The sequence below is a fragment of the Dichotomopilus funicola genome (assembly GCF_033296635.1).
Source record: "Dichotomopilus funicola strain CBS 141.50 unplaced genomic scaffold C8A04scaffold_27, whole genome shotgun sequence".
Classification (NCBI taxonomy): Eukaryota; Fungi; Ascomycota; class Sordariomycetes; order Sordariales; family Chaetomiaceae; genus Dichotomopilus; species Dichotomopilus funicola.
In genome coordinates, this window is record NW_026944048.1 from 258366 (window position 1) to 278753 (window position 20388).

A 20388-nucleotide genomic window follows, 5' to 3' on the forward strand; every position below is an offset into this window, starting at 1 on the left:
CCACCACCGAACCCCCTTGCTTCTTCAAGAGGGGGTGGGACTGGCTACGAAACCCCGGTGTAAGGTGCTCCTTGCTGTGTCAGTAAAGGCTTTGTTTTTCCCATTCTTCAGTAGGCCTCCCATCCTTCATTATATTTTTGTTTTCGTTAATCTCGGTGTAAATCAAGACCTCTACCACCTGACCTGCCTAATTAGCCTTTTGAGGTGGTTAGTGCCATTAGTTAGGCGTTCCAGAAGTTGTAAATCAAGCAAGCCACATTTCCTGCTCCTGCCTTCCGTAATTGCCCGCCCTTTACCCCCACCATTTTGAGGTTGGTGATGCGGGCATTTTGCTGCAAATATGGCGGCACTATGTCCACCATGGTTTGTTGACTTTCGGCTGTTTTGGGATTGTGGGGCGCTTGGCAAATCGGTCATTATGAGGGGTCGGGAGGACCGGTTGCTAGATCAAACACGTGCCAATTTGTGTACCGTATTTGGGAAGATCGCAAACTCAATTATTTATTGATATCGTTCTTCTTCCAAGATAACCAGAAGTAGTGGAAGAGAAAGCACGCTCCTCAGCCCCTTTCACGTGTAAGCCGAATCATGCACAACATGATTGACGACAGGGGCTGTTGTCCACCGCCAATAAGTGGTCTCGCCCATCCCGGCTTGCCCGGGCTTGGGACCCGCGCTCCAGGGGCATAAATATTGGGGAAGTGGGCCCCCAAGTCAGTCGCGCTGCCGAGGCAAAAAGGCGTTGTCGCGGGTTGCGCTGGGTTTCTTGTGGGGTGCCTTGTTACATCACCTGCAAACAGGAGCGCGACAAAACGGTTCCTCGGCCGAGATGAAGAACACATAAAAGAAGGTTGTCACCCGGCAGTGGCCAGTTGCCCCGGTTTTTGTTTCAGAAGACGGGAAACGACGAGCGCGACGTTTCTGTTTTTCCCACTATTCGAACTAGCCGACGACGTTGCTCAACACATTTTATCGAGAAAACTACAGCACGCATTGCGCTTTCCGCGAGCTTGTCCCTCGTTCAGACTTGGGCTACCCCTCTAGCTACTTAGGTATCGCGTACACCTGTCGTTCATGACGAGGTAGCTCCCAAGCACCCCGCGCCGAGACCACTCGGCTCAACATTTTTATCTCGACGCATTCAACATTCTCTTCGCACTCCGAATACCATTTGATTCAAGTCTCGTGGCCCCGTATCCATACGGGGCGAGGAAATTCAAGCATAATGTCGGACTCAATTGGTAAGACACACCCCCCCCCTTCTCAACCATCATAGGACCGCTCTCTTGCGGTTCGTACACCCCCCTGAGTAACCCCCAGGCTGACCATCTCTGCGCCGGCACCGGAAAGACCGAGTCTTTGTTCATGCCCTCAACACCGTTAAAAAGATCCCCAAAACAGGGGCGGCCCGACCACCACCGACGGACCGTATGCGCCTGTATGGCCTATACAAACAAGCTATGGAAGGCGACGTTGACGGCGTAATGGAACGGCCCACAGCTGCAACAGTAGCAACCAGCGGAAGCACACACAATGGCAGCGGCGGTGGCGGGAGCAGCAGGCGAAGCAGCATCAGCGAAGATGTCGTGCGCGAACAAGATAAGTGGGACGCGTGGAACTCGCAGAAAGGCCTAACGCGAACGGAGGCCAAGCGCAGATACGTCGAAGCGCTCATTGAAACCATGCATAAGTACGCCAGCACACCCAACGCGATTGAACTGGTCAACGAGCTAGAGTTCGTGTGGAACCAAGTCAAGAGCAACAGTCCCAGCGCGGCCGGGTCTTCGTCCGAGCGAGATGGCAGCGGCGGCGCCATTGGAGTGGTGACCGGAGGTGTTGGAGGTGCTGGTGGAAGTGGCGGAGTTATCGTGAGCCCCATCCGCCGGTTTCAAACGCCAATGAGCGGGAGTGAGGGACCGATGAAGGTTCTCAGCCCGATGAGCGAGGAGGACGAGTCAGAACGACGCATGGCCGAACTAGCCGACCAGGCCGATGATGAGCCAAGCGAGTATGCGAGACGGAACGACAAGCGGTCAAAGAGAATGGAGCGTGCTATCGTTCGGCTGTCAGCGGAGATTGCGGCGCTGCGCGAACAGATTGCTACCGGGCGGGAATGGCGGATTCGGAGGGACAAGGGTGTGTTTGCCTGGGTGGGCTGGACCTTCTGGGCCGTGACGAAACATATTACGGTCGACGTCGCCCTTTTGCTTCTACTGCTTTTTTGGATGAGGAAGAGGAGGGACAGGCGGTTTGAGGATAACGTGAGGTCCATTTTCAGGCTTGTGCGGGAGTATGTTAGGAAGGTTTTGCCCGCCCGGTGAATTGCTGCCTGCGTTGAGAAACCTCACATTACTGCGGATCCCAACCCTTCTGCGTCCTTCTCATCCCCCTCCCACAACCCGCGTCAAGGAGCAGCACGACGGAGTCTCGTGAAGACCTTGGGCATTTAATGGTTTAGAAAGCCACCACGCCGCCTGACATCGTTTCCCTTTGGGATGTCTAGCACTACGGGCAGTGAGGCAACCGATTTCAGCCTTGACCTATCCGGCCCAGCCGTCGTGTTGTTGGGGAGACGGCCGCCCAAGTATCCGGCAACTCCTACCTCTCCCCGCCTGCCCCGCGCCCACCCGCAGAGCAATACCCGGCGAACCAACACCCGATAAGGGAATCTATCCGATGAACCGAACCAGCCCAAGGATGTTTGACGATGGAAAGAGGGATTAATACTGTCACGAGCGTACGGACCTAGTTGGTTTGGGGCTCGGGAAGATGTTGACGAATAGGCTCGGGACAAAGTCTGTCACTGCTTGGGGCTTGATGCTAAGTTGTTAGGCCGACTTTCAATGAACGGCATCCTACCATCCTAGGATGTGACTGTTAGGAGTACGATTATAGATATCTACACGCCATCAGCCGGATGGCCGAGGTGCGCATTTCGTAGCGATGCCTGATGCTTCAGCCGCCTCCCAAATGTCCTGCCGGTCGCCAGCAGTATCCCAGACTTACAGGAATCCTTAGATAGATACATCCAACCCTGATAAATACGTCAGCTTTAATGATACTGGGCTTGTCTTTTCGGGGCGCATTATACAAGTCATCAAAAATTCGACAAACTCATTCAGAATTGAACTCGGTCGAGCAAAGCTCCGCGTATCTGCGGGACCAGGCGGATCAAATCCGTGTGCAGCTTACTCTCCGTTTACCCGACCCGTCCAAATGAGTCCATTTCATGGTTGGTGATAACCAGCGACGTCCGCTGAGGGTTACCCCTCCGTGGTACCGTTGGGGGGCGACCAACAGCCCTTTCTCCTCCGCTGTTGATTTCCTAGGGTTTGTCCCTCCCTCCGCCGACCCCCCCCAGGTTCCCTAAGTACCAGCAGTGCCAATAGGTACCACAAACCCTCGTAGATCTCAGCATAACCTTCACCAGCAACTTCGACGACCCCCACGGCCGAGACAATGGCTACCTCCTCCACTGCATTGCATGTACATTCCATAGTAGGTAGTATCCGCCCGCACAGTGCGAGGGCTTTTCCAGTTACCGCTCAGGGGCAGAGAGCGCGGGGTCACAATCCTGGGAGACGATTCAAACAGCCCACTCAACCACTCTCCAACACCCACGGCACCTGCTTCGACTACATAGGTCGCCCTTACGCCAGCCAACACCATGAGCCTCGTTCACGTCGTGCTCTTCCAGTTCAAGGCCGATGCAAACCCGGAAACGATCAAAGCAGTACGCTAGCGTTTCTCTAACTAGAGAGTCTTGTGTTGGTCTGAACTAGATGGCGGCTGACGGCCTAATATCATAGGTCTGCGACCATTTTCTCTCTCTCAAAGAGAGCTGCATCAACCCAACATCCGGCGAGCCCTATATTCTCTCCTTGAGATGCGGAAAGGACAACTCGCCTGAGGGCTTCCAGGTATAATGAACCGGAGGCCGCCCCAGAATCTTTCCCTGTTCTCCTCATAGTTGACAGTTTACTTTTCCTGCAGAACGGCATGACACACGGATTCGTCGTTGAGTTTGCGTCACCGGAAGATCGGGATTATTACGTGACCACAGACCCCGCTCACCAGGCGTTCGTCAAGACACTCAGTGGGGTGGTTGAGAAGCCTACCGTTTTTGATTTTGTAGATGGTCTCTACTAGATGGTGGGGTCCGTTGGATTGGATTCTGAAAATATCATCAGTCCATACATGGGAGAAGCAACGGTACGGTCAACTCGAGGTAAAGGAACGCAACAAAGAAAGGCGGCGGAGGGGTTTGGCCTGGTGGGGTATGACTGTAATTTACCGTATTGTCTCGCACTAGGCCCGGGGGGAACGCCTGGTCTGGGCATCTCGGCCATTGAACCACACCCAATGTCCAACCAAGTAGTTATTGCCAATCAGCAAAGCACCATCAATCGCCCGAAAATGGAACAAAACTCGGCCGAAAAGATAGCACCGCTCAGTAGCATCGCTCCCAGCATCTTTGTGCCTCTACGAGACGATATTCTCACCGCGGAACCACCACGGGACCGGATCGAGCGTTTGAAGAGAATCCTGCAAACCATCGATTACCAACGAGTCGGCATCAAGGAAAACCTTCTTTACATGTTTGAGCGCGAGAAGAGGCGCATCGTGCTCGAGGCTGCCGAGATAGAACAACAGCAAGGACCACCTAAAATAACACCGGGTCTAGCACCAAACGAGGTGGACGAGATCATCGCCAACATGGAGTCGCCAGCTGAGCCAGGCAAGGACTACAACGTTCGCGACATGCCGGGCTGGCTTCAGGCCACTCCCGTGCCTCCCGACGCGCCACTCCGTGACCAAACCGTCATGCAGCTCCTCAATATGGCTGAGAAGGCAGTGTTCGACTTGGAAGGATTCAACAGGCACATGGATGGCATCCAGAAGCGCTACCTTGACTGTCTCGAACAAGAGACGGCACGTTTCGCGGATATTGGAAAGAGCTCGGAAGGAAAATCAGGCTTCAAAGGGGTTTAAGACTACCGGTTGACTACAGAAGAGGTGCTACCTCGTTTGTTGACAGCCCAGTTCGTGTCACAGTTGGAGGTAAACCGGAAGCTTTCACTTTTCTTTGTCCTTTTTTTTTCTCTGGTCAAAATGTGGCAACCGGCGGTAAGAGGCGTTACTCAATGAACCTGAAGAGTTCTCGCATGCTTCCATAATCGGAGCCAAAATTTCAATCTAGAGCACAGGATAGAGGAGGACTCGGTGGAATCGCAATCCAGCACAGATGTGCCAAATCGCCGACAAAATTCTCCTACAATAAGTGCCCAGAAGTACAATGGAGAGAGAAAAAAGTTTCAAAATGCAAAGCTGCGAGATGTGGGGAGCTTAAAAAGGGACAGGCTTACAAACTGCGGTGTTTGATTGGTCAAATAAGCGGGCCTTGAGCTCACCTTCCTTGAATGCTGTTTGGTGGCCGTGTCCCTCCTCCACCACCGCAGAGAAGGAATCCGTGCGTTTCGTTTGGTTAGACCCAAAGAAGCTCAAGACCTGAACTTGCCGCCACCACCGAAGACCACCGACGCCCTCCCCCGCGCCCGCTCCCATATCCGCTCTCAAAACCCTCCGTCGAGACGGCACCATGTTGAGGCAGACATTGGCTCGCTCGGCTTGGCGGACTGGAAAGCATCCGGCCACCGCGGCCAGCCGGGCCTTTTCCGCGACAGCACAGCGACCGGCCGAAGTCGAGCTTACAGTCGGTGCGCACCCCTCCTGGCTTCTCGTCTAGCGTTTCTACGTCAATTAGCTTTCTACCGATTCAATGCTGACCTAAGTAGATGGCCGGAAGGTTTCGATCGAGGGTACGTCGATGCTCGCTGCGCCGAATTAGTTGATCGGCCGAAGATGGAGTTGGGATTGTTAATCGAGATATAGCCGGGTCCGCCCTCATCCAAGCCTGCGAGAAGGCCGGCGTAACAGTCCCAAGGTATATCCAGACAAGCTTTAGCCACTTCCCCCTGGTGCATCTATCTCGTAGAACCCTCGCTAATCATCTTGTATTCCAGATACTGCTACCATGAGTATGTCCCGCACACCCGCGCCGGCCGTCGCTTTTCCTACCCCGCCCTCCGAGCTAATGAAAGATCCCACTAGAAAACTCATGATCGCCGGCAACTGCCGTATGTGCCTCGTTGAGGTCGAGCGGGCGCCTAAGCCCGTCGCGTCGTGTGCATGGCCCGTACAACCTGGTATGGTGGTCAAGACCAACTCGCCGCTCACACACAAAGCCCGCGAGGGTGTGATGGAGTTCCTGCTGGCCAACCACCCCCTCGACTGCCCCATTTGCGACCAGGGTGGTGAATGCGATCTCCAGGATCAGTCGATGCGTTATGGTGCTGACCGTGGCCGGTTCCACGAAATCGGCGGGAAGCGTGCAGTGGAGGACAAGAACATCGGGCCCCTCATCAAGACTTCCATGAACAGGTGTATCCATTGTACAAGGTGCATCCGTTTCGCCAACGACATTGCCGGCGCCCCAGAGATGGGGTCTACCGGCCGTGGTAACGATATTCAGATCGGCACCTACCTCGAGAAGAACCTCGACACCGAACTTTCCGGCAACGTGATCGATCTCTGCCCTGTCGGTGCCTTGACTTCGAAGCCCTACGCCTTCCGCGCCCGTCCCTGGGAGCTGAAGCGGACCGAATCTATCGATGTGCTCGATGGCCTCGGCTCCAATATCCGTGTTGACTCCCGCGGCCTAGAGGTTATGCGCGTCATCCCCCGGCTCAACGACGACGTCAATGAAGAGTGGATCAACGACAAGACCCGATTCGCCTGCGATGGCCTCAAGACCCAGCGGTTGACCATTCCACTGGTACGCAGGGAGGGCAAGTTTGAGCCGGTATCTTGGGAGCAGGCTCTAACAGAAGTCTCGCACGCGTATCGGACCCTAGCTCCCAAGGAGAATGAATTCAAGGTCATCGCTGGTGAGCTCACCGAGGTCGAGTCCCTGGTGGCGGCCAAGGATCTTGCAAATAGGCTGGGCTCCGACAACCTCGCCCTTGACATGGCTAATGGCGGTCAACCGCTTGCCCACGGCATCGATGTGCGGTCTAACTACCTCTTTAACTCCAGGATCTGGGGTATCGAGTCAGCCGACTGCATCCTCCTAGTCGGTACCAACCCGAGGCACGAGGCCTCCGTTCTGAACGCTCGTATCCGGAAACAATGGCTGCGCTCCGAGTTGGAGATTGGCGTTGTTGGCCAGACCTGGGATTCCACATTTGAGTTTGAGCACCTCGGTACTGACCTGGCCGCGCTCAAGGACGCCCTAGCTGGTCCTTTCGGCCAGAAGCTCCAGGCGGCCAAGCGGCCCATGATCATCGTGGGCTCCGGTGTCACTGAGCATGCTGACGCTAAGGCTTTCTATGAGCTTGTTGGCCAGTTTGTTGACAAGAATGCTGCTAACTTCCTGACTGAGGAGTGGAACGGCTATAACGTCCTCCAGAGGGCTGCTTCACGGGCCGGTGCTTTTGAGGTCGGCTTCACCACGCCCTCCACCACCGTGGCGGAGACCAAGCCCAAGTTCGTTTGGCTCCTGGGCGCCGACGAGTTCAACGAAGCCGACGTCCCCAAGGACGCCTTTATCGTCTACCAGGGTCACCACGGTGACCGAGGTGCCCAGATCGCCGACATTGTTTTGCCGGGCGCGGCATATACCGAGAAGGCCGGCACCTACATCAACACTGAGGGTCGCGTGCAAATGACACGTGCCGCGACCGGCCTCCCCGGTGCCGCCCGCACTGACTGGAAGATAATTCGTGCTGTGAGCGAGTTTCTAGGCACCCCGCTGCCCTACGACGATGTCGCACAGCTGCGCGACCGCATGACCGAGATCAGCCCCGCACTTGCCGCCTACGATATCATCGAGCCCGTCGCTCTGGGCCAGCTTAGCAAGGTGCAGTTGGTTGAGCAGAACAAGGGTGCCAACGTCACAGGGTCACCGCTGAAGAGCGTTGTGGACAACTTCTACTTCACTGATGTCATCTCGAGGAGGTTAGTTTTACCCCCTTGCCCCTCCCTCCCTTGTCTTGCTTTGGCACAACCCCAGTGAAGGGAATAACATGACTAACAATGATATCCAGTTCCCCAACAATGGCACGCTGCTCAGCAGCCAAGGAGACGGGTGACCCGCGCACAAATTTTATGGCGCCGGGGATGGAGGAGGACCGGCCAATGGGCCAGGTTGCATACGGAGCATAAAGAAAAGCTTTGAGAAGAATTCCTTCGGTGGTCACGCGGTAGCGGCATCCAGGAGGGCTTGTGAATGTTGGGAGGGGTGATAAAAGAGTAGAGGTAGAGAGAAGCGTGAAAGTGGGTGATAAGGAGAGTAAACTTTTGTCTTCAAGTTTTCCTTGTTCTCATTTTCCCTTCCCTTCGCTACCTTACTTTTCGCACCCGTATCTGGCCCCATTGTTGCTTTTCTTTCCTTTGTCAGTTATTTTCTTCTCCGGTTTGGTTGGCTGTACATAGTTGGGGCCGGTGGGGAGGAGGGGAGGTGGGCGGAAATCTGAGGCATCGTTCCGTTGAGTTTATACCTCGTCAAGTTGTGACCATGCTTCGTAGACCAGACATATCTTTTTTGTCTAACATGATAAATTGATTTGGGGGTCCTCTGATTTAATTATGAAGCATGCTCGCCGATCCGGTCCCCCAGACACTGTGTAATGTTCTCCACCTCCGCCTCTCAAAACTAGTCCCAGCCCGCTATAATCCTCGGGGGATAATTGTGCCCTCCTTCCTGTCCGACTCTTAAGCATTTCCTGGCGGGGTCGGGTAGGCCATTCCATTCCAGGTCACATTATTCCCGCTCCTTCCCGTGCTTTCTGAATGGGAGGGATGAAGCCCTTGCTCGGGTTTAGTATAGGAGGAGGGTATCCGCCCGTGCCGCCCAAAGGGAATTCAGATCCACTAGTTTAGTTTCCTAGGAAAGGGCTCAATAACCCGTCCCTCTCCCCTCCTCTCCCCGATCTGTCCTTAGTTCATCAACCATTCCGCTTCTTTCAACTGGCGTTTGGTCAGTCTGACCCTCCAGCCTTCCAAAGCTGTTGCTTAGGTTCCAAAAAATTATAAGCCACTTCGAGTTCGAAAAGAAAATGTGAAGGCATAATAGTTCTATTTCTTCGCAATGATAGTTCATGTTGTGAAGTACAAGCCAGCCAAGGTCAACTGGTAAACACTACCATACCTGGCTGGCAGTACTGTAATGAATATGACGAAGAAGGTACCTATTTGACGATGTACCTCAAGGGAATTCCGAGGGGAGTTGTTACGACCTCAGGGTGTTTATTGCGGAAGGGGAGGGAACTCCTTGTCGACGACGTTGCCGAAGACACTGTCATGTCCCTGGGCGTCGGCCGGCGAGTCCTTCTCCCACGGCTTGCGGGGTGCCTTCATCTTGCCAAAGGGTGTGACTCCCTGTGTCTCGTTAGTAACAGGCCTTCATTTGTGGGTTATACTTTTGTTCGAGCAATAAACCGGGATGGGAGAAGGTGTTCGAACGGATTGAAAGAACCCAATGAAGGAAAACTTACCGGCGGGCGCACCACAGTATCCGGGATCTCCTTGATCCCAGGGATCGGCTTGCCCAGGGTCACAGCTTCGATTAAGGCTTGAAAGTTCTCCGGATACGGCGCACCATCACCGACATTAATATGATTGCCGGCATCATCAGCTTTCTTGCTAAGGTCGACCTTTGGGGCGTTCAGTTGCCAAGCGGGGATGTTCTGAACCTCGCCGCCTGAAGACGACGACGCGCCCCCACCCATGCGCTGTTGGATTTCAGCAAGCTTGGAAAGAATGGCTGCATCGGGACGACCCGACTGCTGATTCTGGGAGTCACTGTAAGACTCATACAGATTGCGGTCGATGTCGGTGTTGAAGCGTGACTTGTACCACCAGATGCGAGCCTGGAGAGTGGTGCTCAGAGCCTTCTGGCGGCTGAAGCCGTCGTTGGCACTAATGAGCGACGGGCCTAGAGTGACCATAAGGCCTTGCTGGGAAGAGTGTTAGCATCGAGCAACAAACTTTAGGAGTAAAGGATTTGGTTAATTGAGGGTCAATCAACATGTGGCGATTTCTTACAAGGAACGAGCGGTCCCGGACCCAGGGGTAGGCATCGAATTGGCGAAATGCAGCCTCAGTGTTGCCCGGCTGTGCCGAGGCGGCGCCCATGACTTGATTCACGTTGGTCTCCATTTAGAGATACTCGGAATAAGTATGCATGCGTGGGTAATGATGAATTTGGCCGGTCGGGGTGGGTTGCTCGGCGAAAGTCGGTACCGGTTCTCTGTCAGGCCGGGAAGAAATATCGATGAAAGCCGAGAAAAATATAAATGTATGTTGTTGCGAGGGTTACACCCCCAAAGTCGCCCTGCTAAAATCTGGTGCTGTAACAATGAACCAATGTTTCTGAATGGATTTCGATAGCACCCTGGTTGCCGTCCGGTGTTGCCTCGGTACTTTGCTGGTTTGTTTGTGCTGTCCGGATTGGAGGGGTTGAGGGGACAATACCAAGTTGCATTGGAGAACGAACATTCAATGAGTGGCATGAAATGCCCCTCTTCAAAGCACCGAAAATCAGTGTCACGAGCTAAGCAATAACAATTGGCACCGATTTGTTGTTACATATTGTCTAAAGATTATCTATTCAAGGTAATAGATGAACAATGTCACAGAGAATTAAGTTCCTTGGAAGAATACTAAACAAGAGCTAGAACATTCGGGTACCTCTGTAGGTAGCATGTCCCTTTCTTTAATTCACAGCTGCCGCCCCGGATTCAGGCAGGTTCGAGTGGGGCAAATCAAGCTCGTATATCCGTATTCCGTACTCCGTACAGATACACAGTAGGAAGTACGGACCCGCACAGTCCGGAATAGCGGGGTGCCGTCGAGGCACGTGAAAGGGCGCCCAGGCCTCGTGCCAAGAAGACGCGTTGGGAGACGCGTCTCCAGCGCCAATCCGTTCCTTCCCCAACCTTCAACCTCCAAACTGCCCTCACAACGTCCGAAAGGAGTCATCTTGATCCGATGCAAGTCGAACCCGTTGAGATTGCCTGAGATGCAGACACCGTCAATTCAGTCGAGATATCCAGCTATCGCCGAAAATCCCATGGCCAACCCGCCCTCCCAGCCATCGTCTTTCGCTCCGAGCGATCCCACCACGCGCCTCGCCTCCCCCACAGTCCTCCGATTCCAATTTTCCGAAAGGAATGCCTCTGAGCCGCCCTGCGAGACTCGGGCCACCCGCAGTACGTCGCAGCTTCGATCCCGTATCGGGTGCCTTCAAGTTTGCCGCGTTTGGGTTTACTGCGGTCAATTTCTTGTCCCTCGGGGCAAGCCGATCTCGCGGGGACGAATTGGTCTCGGAACTTAACCCTAAGCTTCCTCTTGGTTCTCAAGTATAGCGCTTTTTAAAGTCATTCGGTTGTCGCCTTCTATGCCCGCGTCGCTCGCTGTATCAGTAGCTGCCGGCCGTTGAAAAATGGTGCAGCCTCTGATCCGGCGCGACAGGGGCGGACCGGCGTCGACGCCGAGCTCCAGTCACCCCCTCGTGGGTGGGCAACCGTCCCTTTTCATGAGTCCACATGGTAAGCGCCTCTGGCCTGAGGCCGCTCGTCGAAACGGTGACACTGGAACCCGTACTCTGGTCATGATGGATTGCCTGCAGCGGTGTTGGATTGACAACTGAGTCCCGCGGATATCCTCGGGTAGCTTGCCTGATCGCATGCTCTTTGTGGTTGTTTCCCCCCGGACCAGCCGCTGGAAGAGGAGGGAGAGCGCAGCTTTGGCCCCACACGATCATTCAGGACATTTCACTTCCCTCCTACCAGCTTGCCCCGCCGGAATCACCTCAGGGTGAGCGGGGGCTGGTTAGCAACCTACGGAAATGTCCACGAAGGATAAGCCGCCGCGCTGTTACGCTTTCAGTACCCTCAACTTCCACTTTTCTTCTGCATGCGTATCTCGCCCCTCACGACTCAGCCGACCCCCGCCGACCGCGCGAGGGCAACTTGCCCAAAGCGTGTCATGGAAACAAGGAAACTATGAGGTCCGACCAGGCGCTTTAACTTGTCCTCGTAGGCCCTGTCCTGCGTCCGGCAAGACGCCAAAACACCGTGTCTCAGAGAGACACACATTCCTCTTTTTAGAACCTGGGATATGGTTCTTTATAATGGAGATGAAAGCGCGGTTTTTTGAAGATGTATTTTGTCCGTGCGGTTTATGCCCTCCTTGCTTGCCCCGTCGTCTTTGGATTGGCTGGGGTCTTGCAACGGGAGAGGAAACAAAAACTAGTCTACGTTGGCAGTGCGACACATACGGAAAGACGATTGCTGGGCTGGGCATTGGACTGCCGGGACCTTCTACACTTGGCTACCGATCTTGATGGAATCTGCACCGACGACGGCGAGGCTCAGCTACCGTTCTGATCCCGCAGAGGGTCTTGATAATTTGTGAGGGATAGGGTTGAAGGGTTGGTCAGCTAGCTAAGAACCAATGCTCCGGCTTGGGTATGCCGAATGACGGCGGCTAGTTGGTACGGTCTGGGTGCCGGGACCCATCTCGAGTTGGAGTCAAAGCTTTGTGCTTGTCCGGTGTCTGGCGCTCGTATTATCTGGCCGTTCAGATTTCGGAGTACCTTGGGAAGAGCTTTGCTGTTTGCGGCCGCACCTGTTGGAAAAGGACGAGCCCTTGGGGGTGGTCCAGGCCACACTCTCTCCAGAAATGGCGGGAGAGTGGCCCCTCTTTTTGAGGATAAGTGATGCCCTCCACCCTCGTTGTTGTTTCAGTGCTAATTTTGGAGCAGGTTGGGTGTGTATTAGGCTCCCGTGGCCTAATAACTAGGTGAGTCTTCATTTATCTTGCTGTATCGTTTTACTGCTCTCCCGGTGGTGTCACTGCGACGGCGTTCCAAAATGGAAGAAAGGAAAAGAAGAAGTCAAACCGGCTCAGGACGATCATCGGCGGGACGGGCGCCCTACGATGCGATGGTCTGGAACGTAAGCATGACGGGAGATAGGAGACAAGATGACACAAGGAGATTGTATAGGTAAACATGCCGTGCAGACAATCGTCCTGCAATGAACGCAGAGGGTTCCGGCAAGCAGTATTTGTTACTCTACCATGCTACGACCGCTGTGGTGGCTGCCGACCTCTCACGTCATTTCGCCCACTTGCCCCCACTCAAGCCGAAACTTCCTGATGGCAGTTCGTTGTGAGCACGTTACTCGTTGCTGTTCCGCTGACGCAGCACAGGTAATGATCGTAACCTACCCCGGGCCGTGCAAATACGTTGGACTTCACTTCAAGGCTAAGCCTAAGGCCCCGAGACCCTTGGATAAGCCGGCCAGTAAGACTGCGGATGGAGTAACGGTCGTGATAGAGGTCGGATTCTTTGGGGAAGAATGCGTGGGGGGGCATTAGCCCCAGTTGAAAAACCTCCATCTTCACGAAGTAGGAAGCGACACAAAGCGAGGACCAAGTTAGCTAGGCTAGAGCGGAACTGCTGCAGGTAAATATCAGGAGCAGTTCTCGTACATGTCAATCTGAGAACGGCAAGAACAAACCGATCAGCACGCCGCCTTTCCCGACCACTTTGGTCTCTTCAACGACGCCGGTTGTTGTCCTCGGAACAAGCACACACATACACACCATGGCCGCCATTAAGGCCATGACGAGGCTGTAAGTTAAATCCAGTTTCCAGCAGTTTTGCGGCGCTACAGACTCGCCGCACGCTGGACTTGGCCGGGGCGTTGAAGTGAGCCAACCTCAAGGGGTTATGCTTCGAGTCGTTGCGGCCGATATTTTGACTATGGGCCGGGCCCTCCCGAGGTCGGCTCGGCCCGGCCCGGTCCAAGATCGGATTGCGCATCGTCTGACGTAACTAACCCCCTCCTTTTCGATCTGAAATAGCCGGACATAAACAGGATGGCCGTGATAATATTTCGTTGCGGTAGCGCGTTGCTCGACGCTAGTTTTGATATCCCCGTGGTGGGACAGAAGTACTTACGCTCATCCACGTACAGGAGAGACACGGACGGGTTTAACGATTCCTCGGGTGACACAAAATATTTCCAAAGTTACACAATAGCCGCATGTTTGGTGGCCCAACATTTCTAGAAGACGAGCCACGCAGGGTAGCTCAGAGTACATATGCCTTCTCCAGAACGCGAAGCCGGCTTTAGGGACAGATGTGGTGTTTTGTCAGGGTCGTCGAATTCTCAACATATCCTGAATGTTTCAGGGCAACTGAGTCCGGAGTACTACAACTTACTTTATACAAGGGCCAGGCTACTATGGCCCGTCTTGGCTTGCTCTCCAGAAGCAAGTGCTTAGATCGCGACTAACTTTGCCGCTTTGCCTCCGATGAGGAAGGTCATAATAAAAATCATAAATATCCCGGAAACCCACTCACCCGGGCCGCCTCCCTCCAAAACAGGTCCTCTGCTCCTATGCCACATGCCCTGAGGCCCTTTTTGTGCTGCCCCCATGTTTCCATGCCTCCCCGCGCCCCCACATAAGATTTGGGTTCCATGGTCACCTAGAGCGGACAGGGTGGCAAGTATTATTCCCGGTTTCGCGAATGTTAGCTGTAGATTGCGATAGAGAACACCCATGTACCTCTTGCGTCCTGCGTCTGCGAAGACCGTGTCACATTATATCGGTACATATGTTAGGAATCGCCCTGTTCGTGGTTGTGTTTATGCCCCCCGTCTTTTTCAGTTATTACTGAGCCTGGACCGAGGCGCAGATATCCTCTAATGTTACATACCGCAGTTAAAGAAAACATAATACCTGCATACAGATGCATGTATGGTCCGGGCCCAGCCATGTTGTCCCGCTGGGAACTGACCGACGAGCCTAGGTGGAGGGCTCAGGGGCTCTTTGCATTGCGTGCCCGGCGCGCCCGCTGCGTGTGATTGCCCAGTGATAACAGTAGGGGAGGTATAGTATGTAGCGTACTGCGTACGATGTCGTGTACATGTCCACCCGATATCTCTCGGGGGTTTGTCGAATTCTCCCGTGGGTGGGGCCCATGGATCGAAGGCGGGGGGTCTGTGGGCTGCAGTGTCCCACCTGCGAAGTCGCCGGGCGCGAATAGGACATTAGGATATGGGCGCACAGCAGGACGGGAAGGAACGGTAACGAGGCTGTTAATATGTGGTTGGAGGAGGAAGGCACGGGTGAGCCGCATGGCGAATTTTCAACTTTTGATTATTTCTTAGCAACATGTTTTTGTTTCTTTCCCCTCGTCTGTCAAATTGAGGGAGAACAACGGTCCTTCGTGATCTCGGCGGAAATGGAGAGGGTGATGGCGTGTTTCTGGAGTGGAGCCCCGCCGTTACGCTAGCGAGGCACGAGGCTTGTCCCCCACGAGTTCGAATTCGGCTTCTGCAACGGTTTTGGTGGGGCGGTCGGCCCAGGCCGAGGCCCCTGCAGGTTTTAATTCCTCAGGTCGCCCGTACAGTGCGAGACGAGATTGGAAACTGGAGCTTGACGTGGGCTTCAACCTAAGGCTTCCACAGCTGACATGAGTCTGATTGATTGTAACTCATTGGCTTAAAGCTGAGGTGCCCGACGTTTTTTCCGAGCGCGCGCCTAAGGTTTTACGGAAGCTAGGCACACAGAGGGGGCCGTCGAGCATTTTGCAATGGAGCACCCCCAGGCCCTTCCGGGTGAGATGCGGCAGCCCAGTGCAGGAGGGAGCGCGCAGCAGGAGACTCCCCGGGAGTTGCATTCCACGACAACAGGCCCACTCATTCGAGAACCACTCTTCCTTTTCGGTCCTGCAGCTCCGAAGCTGACGCCAGACAATCCATCAATCCACCGTTTCCAAATACCTCCTTGAAATCACCCGTGAGTTGCGAGTCGACAAACAATGCACAACACTGCCGTATGGGGTTATCCAAGGAGCCGGGGACTATCCAAGCTTGGTCAGGAGCCCCTCTCTCTGCGCATGTCCCTAGGTTGTGGGTAGTCATCCGACCGGCTTTCGCGAACCGGTATGCCAGCCGGCATCTCGCATCTCGATCTACCCCGATAAGGCAACCTGTTCTAGGTGACGCGGCATAGCAAGATGGAGTGTGCAGCATAGAGTATCACACATACTCTCCCTCCTCCCCATGACCTGCTATTTGCTAGGAAAGGGAGCCGTGCAGATGAGATACTTCAGGCGTATCGTGGGCCTCACCTTTGCATCTTGTGGGGGTTCCCCGCGCCGTCCACAAATTCCTGCAACCCGTCTTCGGCCATTCACCCCTCGATCCCATTCACGGGGAAGCATGGCAGTCTTCCGGTTCCTAACAGAAAACGACTCGTCGCTTCCACAAAATCATGCTATTTGCCAGAGTGAAAGTTGTGGGACGCTCCCGGCATCGTTGATTCGCGACCGATGAGATTTCGTGGAGGTGAAGAGCAGCCCCTCCGATCGAGCGGAGCCGCGAAATATTACCGACCTGTTGCGCAAGGGTCGGCATACGGTTCTAGGCTGGGTCCATGAGCGACTCGGCCATTAAGGATTCGGTCGTATTCAGTTTCAAGCCCGCGCATATTTTGCCGCGGATTTAGTGGATACGAGCGCTTTCTTCTTTCTGGGAGCAAGATAAGTCGATGCGGCATGAAGATCAAGTTGCGCCGGCTTGTGTGTGGTTTATGGTATCCCCAAGTGGTGTTGCTCGGGGTGCCAGAGTAAGATAATTAGTAGGTATTTTGGCTCTGGCGCTTTCTGCACGGTTCGAGCTCATTTTTAGGTGTTTATGATGGGATGGCCATAGGCCTCTTAATTCCATCATTTACGTTCCCATCGGCTCGTTTGTTCTTGGACACGAGACGGTTGGTTCATTGGACATTCGTATTTAGTATATTCCAGTAAGACCACACACTCTCGAGGTACGATCGCCTCTTCGGTCCAGCTTCTCGCCCCCAGCGGCGGGCCGGGCCGGCAGTGAGCAGCCTCGTCTCCCCCGATAACTAAAAAGAATTCAAGAAAAAAGATTAAGGCAAGCCCACGAAAACACAATTTGATGAATGCAAGGACGCCGTTAACGCGACACGTAGACAGCCCAAACCCATTAACAAATTCCTTAGTGCCCATGCCATCTCGCTCACAACATGGCAGCTATTCTGACTGATCCCACCCCGCGGAGATGAACCAAAGATTCCCATATATAGTTCGACTAGAAACATTGCACAAAGCCGGGCCCAGGCGTTTGGTCCTGCGGTATTTCGCGAGGGGCGGTCACCGTGGCGTGTACCTTTCCGCTGGAGAACTTAACGCGCCCCGGCTAAGCCTGGTGCTGGGGGGTACTTCCATAATGTGTACTGGAGGGTGCCGTTGACGGCGTGTGGGACGTAGACTTCGGTCGGCCTGGCCGGGACTGGGTAGCCCCGGTGCTCTGGATCTTGCCATGCGGTTGCGGTCCTCTGGCGAGGGCTCTGACTAGGAGAACGTGGTGCTTCGGTATCGAAGGAAAAACGACCAGAGACCTATGGCAAGAGTTTAATGAATGGGTTCGCCTGGGACCGGCATAACGACAATCTACTTACCATACACATGTGGCAGGGGTGGCCGTTGCAGTAGGTCGTCCCCGGGCAGTTGTGAGTAAGCCAGTATTTGCACTTGAATCTGTCAAAACCGCCGCCAGCGCTGCCACGACCTCCGTCGCGACCAGGGCCGCCAGTAGGCCCGTCGCCGATAACGACGATACCGCTCTCGCCGCCACTAGTGCCGGCGCCCTTATTACCTCCACTACTGCCATTGCTGGCCATTTTGAAGGCTGGTGAGTGGTGTGAATGGCGTTGTCGCTGGGGAAATTTGAGACACCTTGGGGGTCGAACTTTTACGCGTATTTCTAAGTGAATGTGTGCAAAATGTTGGCGAGCCCGGAGAGCATGGATGATCATGGTAGGCGGTGATACCGAAGGCAGGTTGATACTTTATACACAGAAGTCCTCACCTCAACTCCATGCCGTCAAGCTCCGGTTGAACCCCCAGCTGGAGACATGAGCAGGGGGTGTGCTCAGAAGGGTGTCTCGGACCGGGCCCATTCTAGTGTAGACAAACCTAATCCCTGCTTCTGTTTCGAATCCCCTGGGAGGTTGCAATCCATCAGTCTGCGTGCGCACGGTGTGGTTCCCTAGCAGCGCCGAGCGTGGGGGGTCCAAACCAAGAATTACGGGGTATGGTCGCCCTGGTGCCGTGGAGGTGAACAAGGCCTCTCAGGAGGTCGATCCACGTGGTCGAAGATTTCAACGTTGATAACCATAGTACGGACAAGGGGTACCGCAGCCGCGGAGGCCAAGCGCTACATAGTGCACTACGTCGCCGGCTACGGAAACCTCGTAAGTTGAAAACCGGCATCTTAAGAACGCGTGAAATAGTGGCCCACGGAGAGTGAGTGACTCAAGTCGTAGATTGCCCGTCTAAGTTGCTAAAATATCACACCTGGAATGATTGAGGTCATCCGTTTGTTACTGGCGAATGGGGAGTCTCTGCGGTTGTCCGGACCCGCTCCGCGCCGGTTTACGCAGTAACCTGACGGCCTGAGTGAGTTCAAGTCGAGGATCCTGCCAAGCAGTCATGGAACGCTGGCCGGGAGTCGTTCTGGTGCATGATGCAACGCTAGCATGGGTCGCCGAAGGCGCAACTCCAACCGAGATGCAGGCGGGGCTTCTCCGTTGTCATCTTGCCGGAACCGAAAGTCGCACAGATCCGGAATTCTAGAACTGTGGGTGAAAAACAAATTGGAGTGCCATTGGAGAAGGCGCTCACCGGCTTCCTTCCTCAGAAGGGACGACGGTCTTTCTTCCCGAGCTTAGGTACGATGGAAAGGAAGTGGGAATGGGCCAAGGCCTCGAAATCACCTAGGTTCACTGTGTCGTCTCGAGGTATCGCACGTTACATAACACTGTATAAACATGATAGGAACCCCGGTGGTCTAAACAGTTCTGTGTCTTCTTATTTTCCATTATAAAAAGAAAAGTCACACCCCGACTACCTCGTCCTGTGATGAAAGTACCCCGAAAGCTTTTGCGGCAAAGCCGCACCGTCGCCGGCTTGGTTGGATCCCGCGATTGGTGACCACAGGGGATATCTCACATCTTAGCCGTTCACTTCGCTGTCCAATAATAGGTATCGGCAGAATTAGATGGGTGGAAGTCAAATGGCCAGGCTACTTGGGGAGGAAAGTATACGGATCATTTTGAGCGGGTTGCATATCAATTCTTAGGACCGTCTTCAGACGAACACCAGGAAACGGCTTTTCCCATGGCAACCTGTCCAAGTATTGCCATCCCAGCCTCGGGATCGTAGTTTAAACCAGCGATTAGGATTTGGCGAGAGATACAACATATATCGGCCCCGGCCTGACACCATCATCTTGTTCAACTAAGTACCTAACGAAAACTTGCCGAGCAAGAGCTATCTCGGCATCACGTCCTGTTACAGTGCTCGCCTGCAGGGTACCGATTTCAACCACAAATTTTCATTGATGACCCGACGGGCCGCACCGTCAAGAGTGCCTCTTACCAACTAAGGGCGGCGAACCAATGCCTCGGCATTTTTGGCCATGTTTGCCGAGAACGGAATATGTTGTTGATATCCCGTCACCTTTCCTGCTCGAGCAGTTTGTATGCATAGCCAGGATTGTGCGACATTGCTATTTCAGGTTTGATAGGGCCGTGACCTGCACGATCTCGCCTCGGCTAGCGACAGGATCGGTCGGGGTCGTACGGTAATGGTCTGCCGGGGTACTCTATTCCTGCATTGTGAGTGGAGGGAGGTAGATTGAAACCATCCCAAGCCAACCTACGGGGAACTAAATGCGTTTCCGAAGGCCGAAAACACCGAGCAACATGCTACCTAACTCAGCCATCCCGACATGGTCGCTTTATCGCCTTTCAACGACGCCCAGAACAGTTGTTGCGAAGCACGGTATATAAACTAAGGTAGGCGGTCTTCTGACTTGATATGCTTGCCTAATAGTCTAAATTCTATGATCATTACGTCCCTCATATGTACCGATTCCGAGTAACGGACCGGCACTCAATCGTTCGGGCCCCGTAGGTAGGATAAATTCTTCTCTTCACGTGTAAGCACTCCTTAAGGAAACCCGGGGACTGGTTGAAGATAGAAGACATAGGGTCAGGATATTAGGAGACTCTCAGGTCGTGGGTCAACTCTTGTAACGATTATGAAGTCTAGACCTCCAAGATCTCATCATCGCCCAATTCACCTCTCGCTCAAAAGCACCCCGACCACCGGCAATTGGCCAATGGAGGGGCCAGGTGTGCCATACCTTCCGGTATCTGCGGCCGTACGACCCCAACATTCATCTCGTTACGCAACATTACTTTCGACATATACCTCCT

At 54.1% G+C, this 20388-nt stretch overlaps 6 protein-coding genes across 6 annotated transcripts; 4 read left to right on the forward strand and 2 right to left on the reverse strand.

Annotated features, from left to right (window-relative positions):
- Nucleotides 1–1225: 1225 nt before the first annotated feature.
- On the forward strand, nucleotides 1226–2321 carry C8A04DRAFT_36941 (acyl CoA binding protein-domain-containing protein; the record flags this gene model as incomplete). The annotated part of the gene is made up of 2 exons (XM_062783706.1): nucleotides 1226–1241; nucleotides 1351–2321. 2 exons carry the CDS (start codon nucleotides 1226–1228, stop codon nucleotides 2319–2321), a joined length of 987 nt encoding a protein of 328 aa, XP_062637480.1.
- A 1346-nt stretch (nucleotides 2322–3667) lies between these two features.
- Nucleotides 3668–4149, forward strand: C8A04DRAFT_11813 (stress responsive A/B barrel domain-containing protein; the record flags this gene model as incomplete). The annotated part of the gene is made up of 3 exons (XM_062777101.1): nucleotides 3668–3733; nucleotides 3810–3920; nucleotides 3994–4149. The coding sequence occupies 3 exons, from the start codon at nucleotides 3668–3670 to the stop codon at nucleotides 4147–4149; spliced, it is 333 nt and encodes a 110-aa protein (XP_062637481.1).
- A 267-nt stretch (nucleotides 4150–4416) lies between these two features.
- C8A04DRAFT_11840 (uncharacterized protein) lies at nucleotides 4417–4992 on the forward strand (the record flags this gene model as incomplete). The annotated part of the gene is made up of 1 exon (XM_062777114.1): nucleotides 4417–4992. One exon carries the CDS (start codon nucleotides 4417–4419, stop codon nucleotides 4990–4992), a length of 576 nt encoding a protein of 191 aa, XP_062637482.1.
- A 607-nt stretch (nucleotides 4993–5599) lies between these two features.
- Nucleotides 5600–8223, forward strand: C8A04DRAFT_28231 (uncharacterized protein; the record flags this gene model as incomplete). The annotated part of the gene is made up of 6 exons (XM_062780571.1): nucleotides 5600–5717; nucleotides 5796–5819; nucleotides 5893–5944; nucleotides 6024–6038; nucleotides 6112–8016; nucleotides 8106–8223. 6 exons carry the CDS (start codon nucleotides 5600–5602, stop codon nucleotides 8221–8223), a joined length of 2232 nt encoding a protein of 743 aa, XP_062637483.1.
- Nucleotides 8224–9306: 1083 nt separating this feature from the next.
- C8A04DRAFT_11848 (uncharacterized protein) lies at nucleotides 9307–10218 on the reverse strand (the record flags this gene model as incomplete). Its single annotated transcript, XM_062777119.1, has 3 exons — nucleotides 9307–9438; nucleotides 9555–10016; nucleotides 10105–10218. The coding sequence occupies 3 exons, from the start codon at nucleotides 10216–10218 to the stop codon at nucleotides 9307–9309; spliced, it is 708 nt and encodes a 235-aa protein (XP_062637484.1).
- A 7071-nt stretch (nucleotides 10219–17289) lies between these two features.
- On the reverse strand, nucleotides 17290–17787 carry C8A04DRAFT_28233 (uncharacterized protein; the record flags this gene model as incomplete). Its single annotated transcript, XM_062780572.1, has 2 exons — nucleotides 17290–17505; nucleotides 17566–17787. 2 exons carry the CDS (start codon nucleotides 17785–17787, stop codon nucleotides 17290–17292), a joined length of 438 nt encoding a protein of 145 aa, XP_062637485.1.
- Between the last annotated feature and the right edge of the window lie 2601 nt (nucleotides 17788–20388).